Source organism: Ranitomeya variabilis, chromosome 1, assembly GCF_051348905.1.
Source record: "Ranitomeya variabilis isolate aRanVar5 chromosome 1, aRanVar5.hap1, whole genome shotgun sequence".
Classification (NCBI taxonomy): domain Eukaryota; kingdom Metazoa; phylum Chordata; class Amphibia; order Anura; family Dendrobatidae; genus Ranitomeya; species Ranitomeya variabilis.
In genome coordinates, this window is record NC_135232.1 from 712,959,912 (window position 1) to 712,973,108 (window position 13,197).

A 13,197-nucleotide genomic window follows, 5' to 3' on the forward strand; every position below is an offset into this window, starting at 1 on the left:
AATCACCCCTCATAGAATATATATATATATATAATACAGCCCCCCCATAGAATTTAATGTAGCCCCAAATAGAATAGAATACAGCCCACCTCCCCATAGAATATAATGCAGCCCCATCAGAGTATGATGCAATCATCCCTCATAAAATCTAATACAGCCCCCCATAGAATATAATATACCCCCTATAGTATATAGCAAAGCCCGCATAGTATATAGCACAACTTGCATAGTATATAGCACAGCCTGCATAATATAGCACAGCCCGCGTAGTATACAGCACAGCCCACACAGGGGTATATAGAGCACAGCCCGCACAGGGGTATATAGAGCACAGCCCGCACAGGGGTATATAGAGCACAGCCCGCACAGGGGTATATAGAGCACAGCCCGCACAGGGGTATATAGAGCACAGCCCGCACAGGGGTATATAGAGCACAGCCCGCACAGGGGTATATAGAGCACAGCCCCCACAGGGGTATATAGAGCACAGCCCCCACAGGGGTATATAGAGCACAGCCCGCACGGGTATATAGAGCACAGCCCGCACAGCCCGCACAGGGGTATATAGAGCACAGCCCGCACAGGGGTATATAGAGCACAGCCCGCACAGGGGTATATAGAGCACAGCCTGCACAGGGGTATATAGAGCACAGCCCGCACAGGGGTATATAGAGCACAGCCCGCACAGGGGTATATAGAGCACAGCCCACACAGGGGTATATACAGCCCAGCCCACACAGGGGTATATACAGCCCAGCCCACACAGGGGTATATACAGCCCAGCCCACACAGGGGTATATACAGCCAAGCCCACACAGGGGTATATACAGCCAAGCCCACACAGGGGTATATACAGCACAGCACAGGGGTATATACAGCACAGCACAGGGGTATATACAGCCCAGCCCACACAGGGGTATATACAGCCGAGCCCACACAGGGGTATATACAGCAGAGCCCACACAGGGGTATATACAGCAGAGCCCACACAGGGGTATATACAGCAGAGCCCACACAGTATACAGCAGAGCCCACACAGGGGTATATACAGCAGAGCCCACACAGTATACAGCAGAGCCCACACAGGGGTATATACAGCAGAGCCCACACAGTATACAGCAGAGCCCACACAGGGGTATATACAGCAGAGCCCACACAGTATACAGCAGAGCCCACACAGGGGTATATACAGCAGAGCCCACACAGTATACAGCAGAGCCCACACAGTATACAGCAGAGCCCACACAGGGGTGTATACAGCAGAGCCCACACAGGGGTGTATACAGCAGAGTCCACATCTCGTCCCCCCCCCTGATAATGGCCCCACAGTCCAGTTAAAAAAAACAAAACACTCTCCTCACCTTTCCTTTTGCCCGCGCTGCGCGCTGCTCCTGGCTCCTGTCTCCTGTCTCAGCGGCTGCAGTCTGCCCGGGACACAGCAGGTGCGCGATGATATGATGTCATCGCGCACCCGCAGTGTCAGAGGCAGAGCGGGGAATGATGGGAGAGGGGGCGTCAGCAGACGCGCTCTCCTCCATCATTGCATTGAACTATACCGGCGTCATAGACGCCGGTATAGTTAAATGCGGCGGCGGCGGCACTGGCGGGGGGGAGGGGGAGAAACAGTGCAGCGGCCCACTACTGGCACCGGCCCTTCTGGCATTTGCCAGAAGTGCCCGATGGCCAGTCCAGCCCTGCCTTCAACCCAGCATCCAGAGGTAAAGGGGAAGAATGGTGACGAGATCAACTCGCATTGCTTATTTAATCTACAGGTCCTTCTCAAAAAATTAGCATATAGTGTTAAATTTCATTATTTACCATAATGTAATGATTACAATTAAACTTTCATATATTATAGATTCATTATCCACCAACTGAAATTTGTCAGGTCTTTTATTGTTTTAATACTGATGATTTTGGCATACAACTCCTGATAACCCAAAAAACCTGTCTCAATAAATTAGCATATTTCACCCGTCCAATCAAATAAAAGTGTTTTTTAATAACAAACAAAAAAACCATCAAATAATAATGTTCAGTTATGCACTCAATACTTGGTCGGGAATCCTTTGGCAGAAATGACTGCTTCAATGCGGCGTGGCATGGAGGCAATCAGCCTGTGACACTGCTGAGATGTTATGGAGGCCCAGGATGCTTCAATAGCGGCCTTAAGCTCATCCAGAGTGTTGGGTCTTGCGTCTCTCAACTTTCTCTTCACAATATCCCACAGATTCTCTATGGGGTTCAGGTCAGGAGAGTTGGCAGGCCAATTGAGCACAGTAATACCATGGTCAGTAAACCATTTACCAGTGGTTTTGGCACTGTGAGCAGGTGCCAGGTCGTGCTGAAAAATGAAATCTTCATCTCCATAAAGCATTTCAGCCGATGGAAGCATGAAGTGCTCCAAAATCTCCTGATAGCTAGCTGCATTGACCCTGCCCTTGATGAAACACAGTGGACCAACACCAGCAGCTGACATGGCACCCCACACCATCACTGACTGTGGGTACTTGACACTGGACTTCAGGCATTTTGGCATTTCCTTCTCCCCAGTCTTCCTCCAGACTCTGGCACCTTGATTTCCGAATGACATGCAAAATTTGCTTTCATCAGAAAAAAGTACTTGGGACCACTTAGCAACAGTCCAGTGCTGCTTCTCTGTAGCCCAGGTCAGGCGCTTCTGCCGCTGTTTATGGTTCAAAAGTGGCTTTACCTGGGGAATGCGGCACCTGTAGCCCATTTCCTGCACACGCCTGTGCACGGTGGCTCTGGATGTTTCCACACCAGACTCAGTCCACTGCTTCCTCAGGTTCCCCAAGGTCTGGAATCGGTCCTTCTCCACAATCTTCCTCAGGGTCCGGTCACCTCTTCTCGTTGTACAGCGTTTTCTGCCACATTTTTGCCTTCCAACAGACTTACCATTGAGGTGCCTTGATACAGCACTCTGGGAACAGCCTATTTGTTGAGAAATTTCTTTCTGGGTCTTACCCTCTTGCTTGAGGGTGTCAATGATGGCCTTCTTGACATCTGTCAGGTCGCTAGTCTTACCCATGATGGGGGTTTTGAGTAATGAACCAGGCAGGGAGTTTTTAAAAGCCTCAGGTATCTTTTGCATGTGTTTAGAGTTAATTAGTTGATTCAGAAGATTAGGGTAATAGGTCGTTTAGAGAACCTTTTCTTGATATGCTAATTTATTGAGACAGGTTTTTTGGGTTATCAGGAGTTGTATGCCAAAATCATCAGTATTAAAACAATAAAAGACCTGACAAATTTCAGTTGGTGGATAATGAATCTATAATATATGAAAGTTTAATTGTAATCATTACATTATGGTAAATAATGAAATTTAACACTATATGCAAATTTTTTGAGAAGGACCTATATTTGCATAGTTTTTCCTCCTGTTTTGCAAGTCAACAAGCTAGCTGGCCTGGACAATGTGTAATTAAAATTTCAGCAAACTTGATTGTTCAATTATTCTTCATCTCTAGTCTTCCAGGAGAAGTGCACAATATGTTACATCAAATGTTAACTTACAAGTCAATATTACAGGCTTATACGAACAAAAGTCTGTGTTTTCTTGACCAACCAGACGACAAAGAAGGAAGGAGAAGACCAGGTTTCTCAATGTATCCGCGCTTACCACACACGATGGAAGTTTTCTTGAAAGCTTTATTGTGCCGACGCAAATTGTGGCAATCTGCCACTTCCTCAGGGCCAAAGATTTTACAGTGTCTGTTTACAGCAGTGGTTTTATACAGAATCTTCATTGCATCACAATTACAAACAAACTGACATCACTTCCTGTGGGAACGCCCCCTTCAGTGTTAGAATGTCATACACCAGTTACAATGACTTTATTTAAAAATCTAAACTCTGATGAAACACACTATCCACCTAAAACTTCAGTCTTTAACTAAAATATATATACAGTGTATATATATATATATATATATATATATATATATATATATATATATATATATATATATAATGATCGCTGCATTTTTTTTTTTTTTTTATAAAAAAATGTTGTTGGCTGGAGTCAAACTCACAAGTTATGGGCAAGCCAGAACACTTAGGGTTCCCCATTACCATCATACTATCTCTCCACTTGTTGGGAATGTTTGAGGATTTAGACAAAACCTTCATGACATCCCAAACAAACATCACTTCCTGCAGAAACACCCCCTCCAATATCATGATGTCACACAACAGTCACAATATCTTTACATCAATATATAACCTCTGATAAAACACATTAAACCTCTAAACAGTCAATTTAAAACCATATACAGTTGTGGCCAAAAGTTTTGACACCCCTGCAATTCTGTCAGATAATACTCAGTTTCTTCCTGAAAATTATTGCAAACAAAAATTCTTTGTTATTATTATCTTCATTTCATTTGTCTTAAATGAAAAAAACACAAAAAGAATTGTCCTAAAGCCAAATTGGATATAAATCCACTCCGAACATAAAAAAGGGGGTGGACAAAAGTATTGGCACTGTTCGAAAAATCATGTGATGCTTCTCTAATTTGTGTAATTAACAGCACCTGTAACTTACCTATGGAACCTAACAGGTGTTGGCAATAACTAAATCACACTTGCAGCCAGTTGACATGGATTAAAGTTGACTCAACCTCTGTCCTGTGTCCTTGTGTGTACCACATTGAGCATGGAGAAAAGAAAGAAGACCAAAGAACTGTCTGAGGACTTGAGAAACCAAATTGTGAGGAAGCATGAGCAATCTCAAGGCTACAAGTCCATCTCCAAAGACCTGAATGTTCCTGTGTCTACCGTGCACAGTGTCATCAAGAAGGTTAAAGCCCATGGCACTGTGGCTAACCTTCCTAGATGTGGATGGAAAAGAAAAATTGACAAGAGATTTCAACGCAAGATTATGCAGATGTTTGATAAAGAACCTCGACTAACATCCAAACAAGTTCAAGCTGCCCTGCTGTCCGAGGGTACAACAGTGTCAACCCGTACTATCCGTCGGCGTCTGAATGAAAAGGGACTGTATGGTAGGAGACCCAGGAAGACCCCACTTCTTACCCCGAGACATAAAAAAGCCAGGCTGGAGTTTGCCAAACTTACCTGAAAAAGCCTAAAACGTTTTGGAAGAATGTTCTCTGGTCAGATGAGACAAAAGTAGAGCTTTTTGGGCAAAGGCATCAACATAGAGTTTACAGGAGAAATAAAGAGGCATTCAAAGAAAAGAACACGGTCCCTACAGTCAAACATGGCGGAGGTTCCCTGATGTTTTGGGGTTGCTTTTCTGCCTCTGGCACTGGACTGCTTGACCGTGTGCATGGCATTATGAAGTCTGAAGACTACCAACAAATTTTGCAGCATAATGTAGGGCCCATTGTGAGAAAGCTGGGTCTCCCTCAGAGGTCATGGGTCTTCCAGCAGGACAATGACCCAAAACACACTTCAAAAAGCACTAGAAAATGGTTTGAGAGAAAGCACTGGAGACTTCTAAGGTGGCCAGCAATGAGTCCAGACCTGAATCCCATAGAACACCTGTGGAGAGATCTAAAAATGGCAGTTTGGAGAAGGCACCCTTCAAATATCAGGGACCTGGAGCAGTTTGCCAAAGAGGAATGGTCTAAAATTCCAAGAGAGCATTGTAAGAAACTCATTGATGGTTACCGGAAGCGGTTGGTCGCCGTTTTTTTTTGGCTAAAGGTTGTGCAACCAAGTATTAGGCTAAGGGTGCCAATACTTTTGTCTTGCCCATTTTTGGAGTTTTGTGTGAAATGATCAATGTTTTGCTTTTTGCTTCGTTCTCTTTTGTGTTTTTTCATTTAAGACAAATTAAATGAAGATAGTAATACCAAAGAATTTGTGATTGCAATCATTTTCAGGAAGAAACTGAGTATTATCTGACAGAATTGCAGGGGTGTCAATACTTTTGGCCACAACTATATAAAACCTATAATCAAAATGTGTTAAGATTTTATAAAAATAAAATGGCTAGACTCGAACCCATAGGTTTTGGGCAAGGAAGAACACCAAATGCTTCCCATTGTCATTATACTAGATCTCCATTTCTGGGGAATGGATATGTGTTTTGGAGATCTGTCGGGCCACTAGGGACAAGAAACCATAAAGGATGGTTATCAGAAAAGATCTACCAGCTCATTAAGACCTTTTGGATGAAGAGTATATACCGTATATACTCGAGTATAACCTGAGAATTTTAGCCCATTTTTTTAGGCTGAAATTGCCCCTCTCGGCTTATACTCGAGTCATTCCCAGGGGTCGGCAGGGGAGGGGGAGCGGCAGCTATGTAATGGTACTCACCTGCTCCCGGCGCGGTCCCTGCAGGTTCCCGGGCGCCGGCAGCTTCTTCCTGTAGTGAGCGGTCACATGGTATCGCTCATTACAGTAATGAATATGAACCCCACTCCACTCCCAGAGGGGTGGAGCCACATATTCATTACTGTAATGAGCGGTACCATGTGACCGCTGACTTCAGGAAGAAGCTGCCGGCGCCAGGGAACAGACGTGCAGGGACCACGCCAGGAGAAGGTGAGTATAACGCAGTGCGCGATATTCACCTGCTCCCCGTTCCGGAGGACAGGTGAATATAGCAAGAGCCGGGGGCCTGAAAGGTGAGTATGTCATTTTTTTTTAATCGCAGCAACAGCATATGGGGCAAATGTCTGTATGGAGCATCTAATGGGGCCATGTGCAGCGTTTTATGGGGCAAATATCTGTATGGGGCCATGTGCAGCATTATAGGGGGAAATAATTTTATGGAGCATCTTATGGGGCCATGTGCAGCATTATATGGGGCAAATATCTCTATGGACCATCTTATGGGGCCATAATCAGCATTTGTGGAGCATTATATGGGGAAAATGTCTGTATGAAGCATCTTATAGGGCCATAATCAGCATTTGTGGAGCATTATATGGGGCAAATGTCTCTATGGAGCATCTTATGGGGCCATAATCAACATTTGTGCAGCATTATATGGGGCATATTGTAATATGGAGCATTATATGGCCCATCATAAACTGTATGGAGAATTATATGGGGTGTATTTTGTATGGAGCATCTTATGGGGCCATCATGAACTGTATGGAGCATTATATGGGGCTCTTGATTCAATATGGATATTCGAAATCACTTAACCTACTGATGTCTCAATTAATTTTACTTTTATTGGTATCTATTTTTATTTTTCAAAATTTACCAGTAGCTGCTGCATTTTCCACCCTAGGCTTATACTCGAGTCATTAAGTTTTCCCAGTTTTTTGTGGCAAAATTAGGGGGGTTGGCTTATACTCGGGTCGGCTTATACTCGAGTATATACGGTAATATGTATATCCAATACACTTCTCTCTTATTTTGTAATCTATTTGGGGTGTCCGCTGGTACATGATCTATAGGTGTAACTCATATTGGGGCTTTGTTCCTGTGTTTTTCAAAACAGTGTTGAGACAAGCCGTGTTTCAGATATCCCTTGGAGATGTGTCTATGTGAGTTCATCCTTAAATGTAGAGGCTGTGTGGTGCGTCCCACATATTGTTTCCCACAGCAACAATCAATTAGATAAATAACAAAACTGGATTGGCATGTTAATTTAAAATTAATGTCATATACTCTCTCACTATCATTATTTGAGTGAAAAGTATTCACATTATCACTGATCCAAAGGCAACACAAGCATTTTTTATTTTTACATTTGAAGGAACCTCTTTGAGGCATCTGTGAGGTGCTGATTCCTACATAAGGGGCTTCTTGGACTCCCCCCCCCCCCCCATCCCTAATTCTGCTGGGGGCTAAAATGTTTTTCAGGGATGGTGCCCTCCTAAAGGTAACCACTGGTCTAGTTGGTAACTTTCTGACAGACCGGGTCATTTAGTAGAATCTTCCAATGCTTCTGTATTATGTTCCTAATGGTGCTATTTTGGGAACAGAAGGTGGTGATGAAATTGGTGGTTTAAAATTCCTCTGTAGATATTTATTTTTTGTCCCATGTATTAAACTACTTTGTGAAATTCCCTTTGCCTCTGAATATGCTTTTTATTAGTTTTTTGTGGTATTCACGCTCTAAAAATCTCTCTTAGGCTACGTTCACACGATCCTTTTTTTCATCCTTTTTTTTTCAGGTCCTGTTTTGAAAAACCGCAGCTAAATTCAGCGCTGATTTTAGCTGCGGTTTTTGATCCTTTTTCTTCTGCGGATTCCACTGCGGGTTTCCAAATGCAGTTTCCTATTGGTGCTGCTGGAAACCCGCAGCGGAATCTGCAGAAAGAAGTGACATGCTACTTCTTTTTTCTGCAGGCAAAACCGCTGCGGATTTGCCTGTGGAAAAAAGGATCGTCGGCACAGCGGGTCCTTTTTTCCATTGGGTTACATTGTACTGTAACCTACATGGAAAACTGCTGCGGATCCGCAGTGCAATTCCGCTGCGGATCCGCAGCAAAAACCGCACCGTGTGAACATAGCCTCAGACATTTGCTTTGTTCCTTATAATCTTTTAATAAGGTACAATTTTTCCTTATTCGTTGATACTGATTTTTTGGTACATTTGTGGGCCATTTGTTGTAATGGTTACTTTTGTAGTGTACATAGCTATTGGCATCAACTTTTTTGATAAAATTCTTTGTTATTATTTTACCTTTACCATCATGTTTTATCGTTAGATCCAAAAAGTTGATCTCCATCTTGCTAATCTCAGGTGTTTGTTCAATTCCCCAATTGTTGCACATGATGATCTCCAGGAACTCAAATACTGTGTGCCTATGGTTATTATAAATTATAAAAATATCATCTATAAACCGCTTATAGACGATAATATCATCCCTGAAGGTATTATTGAAAACATGCCAGGACTCGAAGGTGGCCATGAATAAATTTGCATACGTAGGTGCCACCCTCAAGCCCATGGCCATGCCCCATTTCTGATGGTAAACCTTCCCCTCGAAAGTGAAGTAATTTTTATTCAAAATGAAGGACATGCCTCTCATGATGAAATCCTTTTGAATTTCCAGGATCCTATTGTCACCAGCGACAAACAGTTCAAAATATTCCAGACCTATTACATGGTCAATGTTCGTATATAGTCCTGTTACATCCATGGATATAAATAAGTAGGATTCCTCCCACCTAGTGGTCTCAATGATTTGAATTAAATGTGTTGAATCTCTTAAAAAACTTTTCACCTGACTAACTTTGGGATTCATTATTCCATCTATATAAGCTGCTAGATTTGAGGTCAAAGCACCAATCCCGGAGATGATCGGGCATTCTCGGGGGTTGGAAATATTTTTGTACAGCTTGGGGAGATGGTATAAGAATGCCATTGCTGGATCTTTCACGCACAATAATTCCTTCTCATGTTTGTTTAAAATCCCCAATGCCGCTCCATCTTTGATTAACTCATTGTTTATGTGGATGGATTTATTATATATGTCCATATTGAATAGCCCATATGTGCTGGTATCTGAAAGTATGCGGTGTGCCTCTTTTAAATAGATGTTTCTATCTTGGATGGATATCCCCCCTCCCTTATCAGCCGCTCTTATGATAATGTCCCTATTGTTTTTAAGGGTGGTAATAGCCTTCCATTCACACTCAGTGAGGTTACCACCGGATTTTCTTATCTTTTTATGTTGTTTTTCTTCTAACTTTAGTCCATTGAAGTCCTCTAGAACCAAATCAGTAGAGGTTTTGATGTGGTGACCCTGACTTTGAATTGGGTAAAATCTTGATTTCCCTTTCAAATCTACATGTATCATGGGATCCGGCTCTTTGCTGGTAGAGTCTTCATTGGCATGGCAGAAACGTGGCATGGCCATGGGCTCGAGGGTGGCACCTACATATGCAAATTTATTCATGGCCACCTTCGAGTCCTGGCATGTCTTCAATAATACCTTCAGGGATGATATTCTCGTCTATAAGCGGTTTATAGATGATATTTTTATAATTTATAATAACCATAGGAACACAGTATTTGAGTTCCTGGAGATCATCAACATCTCCAAGGGATATCTGAAACATGGCTTGTCTCAACACTGTTTTGAAAAACACGGGAACAAAGCCCCAATATGAGTTACACCTATAGATCATGTACCGGCGGATACCCCAAATAGATTACAGTGTCTAACTAAGAGAGAAATGTATTGGATATACAAATTAGATACTATTCATCCAAAAGGTCTTAATGAGCTGGTAGATCTTTTTTGATAAGCCATCCTTTATGGTTTCTTGTCCCTCATGGCCCGCGAAGGATCTCCTAATGACATATCCATTCACCAGAAATGGAGATTTAGTATAATGACAATGGGAAGCATTTGGTGTTCTGCCTTGCCCAAAACCTATGGGTTCGAGTCTAGCCATTTTATTTTTATAAAATCTTAACACATTTTGATTATAGGTTTTATATATGGTTTTAAATAAAAAAAAAATTACTGTTTAGAGGTTTAATGTGTTTTATCAGAGGTTATATATTGAGTTAAAGATATTGTGACTGTTGTGTGACATCATGATATTGGAGGGGGTTTTTCTGTAGGAAGTGATGTTTGTTTGTTTGGGATGTCATGAAGGTTTTGTCTAAATCCTCAACCATTCCCAGCAAATGGAGAGATAGTATGATGGTAATGGGGAACACTGAGTGTTCTGGCTTGCCCATAACTTGTGAGTTTGACTCCAGCCAACTCCATTTCTTATATAAAAAAAAAGTATATATATGCAGCGATCATCATTATATATATATATATATATATATATATATATATATATATATATATATATATATATATATATTATTTTTTTATTTATTTATTTATTTTTTTAAATTAAAGACTGAAGTTTTAGGTGGATAGTGTGTTTCATCAGAGTTTAGATTTTAAATAAAGTAATTGTAACTGGTGTATGACATTCTAACACTGGAGGGGCGTTACCACAGGAAGTGATGTCGGTTTGTTTGTAATTGTGATGCCATGAAGATTCTGTATAAAACCACTGCTGTAAACAGACACTGTAAAATCTGTGGCCCTGAGGAAGTGGCAGAAACGCGTTGGCACAATAAAGCTTTCAAGAAAACTTCCATCGTGTGTGGTCAGCATGGATACATTGAGAAACCCGGTCTTCTCCTTCCTTCTTTGTCACATTGGTATCCACGGGAGTCTGCAGCGACCACTGTTTCTTCTTATATTCTGCAAGGGGTTGTGACTTTTCACAACCTGTAAAGGTGAGTGCACCTACCGTGTATTGTCATCCAAATTATCACTTTTATCGGCCTATGTGCGCTCTCTCTCCTTAATTTCTTGACCAACCAGAAAGAGACACATAAATTCAAAAGTCAACATATAGATAACTCCTTGATTACTGAGAATAGACGTCTGATTAATTAAGATAAAATGTATCAAGCCTCTCACTAGAGCTTTAAGTCCCAGTAATATTTGACATGGATTTCGTCTCTCGTAGGATGGGGTCATCCACACTGTTTCTACTGCCACTTGGAGTTGGGTTCAGACAGGGAAATACCCCCAATCTTCGCCAAATACGTGGAGGTGGAATTTTCTATGCCTGCAGCATCTGCTTCCAAGACAGCTTTGCGATCCATTTCCGTAGAGGGAAGGACAGAAATCAAGAAGTGGGTGAACTACTCTGCTCATTACCACTACAAGGTAAGACCATGCTGAAAATCCTCAGACCACCACATGATATGGTAATTATTGACCAGCTAGGAACCTGATCCTGTCTAGAAATACATAAATGAGACACTGATTTGTCTTTCTGTTCCCACTGTGGCTCCTGATGCATTGACTACTCTATGGATGGTTGAGTGCTTATTCTAATTCTTCCCTTCCTATGATCAGGTGGAAATTGAGCAGAAGAAGACTCTGAACCCCGAGGCTGAGGATGAAGTTGTGGAGAATCCTGCTGAATGTGTTGCACAATAGATGACCAGGAAACTGTAGTGAAGCAATTTATGCAGCATTAATGGTGGCAGGAGACTGGTACAAAGCTGAGACCAGGTGCCCATCTGCTTCATAAGTGCCAGTGCTCCGTCTTCCCTGGGCACAATGACGAGTAACCTTACAATGTTATATCCTGATGGCCGCTCATTCATGAACATTAATGGGAAAGAGACTGACAACATTAGATGTTGTGATTGCACTAGAGAAGGAAACTGTATAAGGTCAAGAAGGCAGAAAAACACAAAGAACTGCACTACAGGTTGGAGAATCGCACAGCCTGTACGTTGTCGCCTTCCTCCATAGAAGTGACAATTCTGATACTGGTCGTGACCTGGGGAGGGGCGCCAGGTGACTAGGAGCAAAATCTCCATCCTAATGTTCATTAAATAGACCAGAAGCCGAATGTTGTGTAGTGTTTAATGTCAAAAGGAAAGTCAGATGGAGGGGCGTGCTGGAGGCTTGTGTATGTGCTGGAGGCCGGGGCGTGTTGAAGGCTTGTGTACGTGCAGGAGGCTTGTGTACGTGCAGGAGGCTTGTGTACGTGCAGGAGGCTTGTGTACGTGCAGGAGGTGTTATGATCCGGTGACCTTGGAGCCGCATGAGACTTTCTCAGGAGAAGGTGGAACCTGTACTGACCGCAAACCCTAAACTGACACCGCAACTAGAAGTAGCCGTGGGGTGTACCTAACACATCCTAGACACCTCGACACAGCCGGAGGACTAAATACCCCTATAGATGGAAATGGGAATTCTATCTTGCCTCAGAGCAGAACCCCAAAGGATAGGCAGCCCCCCACAAATATTGACTGTGAGTATAAGAGGAAAGACAAACGCAGGCAGAAATCAGGATTTAGCAAAAGAGGCCATGCTAGCTAAATAGGAAAGGATAGGACAGAATACTAAGCGGTCAGTATTAAAACCCTAAAAATATCCACAGCAGATAATACAAAAATTCCACATCTAACTAAAGACATGAAATGTATCTCTGCATCTCCTGAGAATCCAACTTGACTGAAAATATCCAAACACAGTCTAAGCTGGACAAGAAAAAACAATGAATAGCACTGAATTATAAAGCACACCGCATGTGTGCAGCAGAAACAAAACCAGACACTTATCTTGGTTGATTTGGCAGCAGGGCAGGAGGAACCAGACAGAGATGCATAACCTCCAAGAACAATGGACAACTGGCAATGGCTAATGAATCCTGCACACCTAAATACCCCAGTCAGAGCTGCAATCAGCATTA

General features: G+C 42.5%; 1 protein-coding gene across 6 annotated transcripts in view; it reads left to right on the forward strand.

Moving 5' to 3' along the window:
* The window catches only part of STON2 (stonin 2), a 118,861-nt gene extending 106,494 nt beyond the window's left edge, over nucleotides 1-12,367 (forward strand). For all 6 annotated transcript variants that reach the window (XM_077267439.1, XM_077267441.1, XM_077267436.1 and 3 more), the window contains exons 3-4: nucleotides 11,452-11,654; nucleotides 11,847-12,367. In XM_077267439.1, coding sequence (XP_077123554.1) covers nucleotides 11,452-11,654; nucleotides 11,847-11,930 — 287 coding nt within the window. In that variant the 3' untranslated portion in view covers nucleotides 11,931-12,367. The remainder of the gene's footprint in view (nucleotides 1-11,451; nucleotides 11,655-11,846) is intronic.
* The last annotated feature ends 830 nt before the right edge of the window (nucleotides 12,368-13,197 follow it).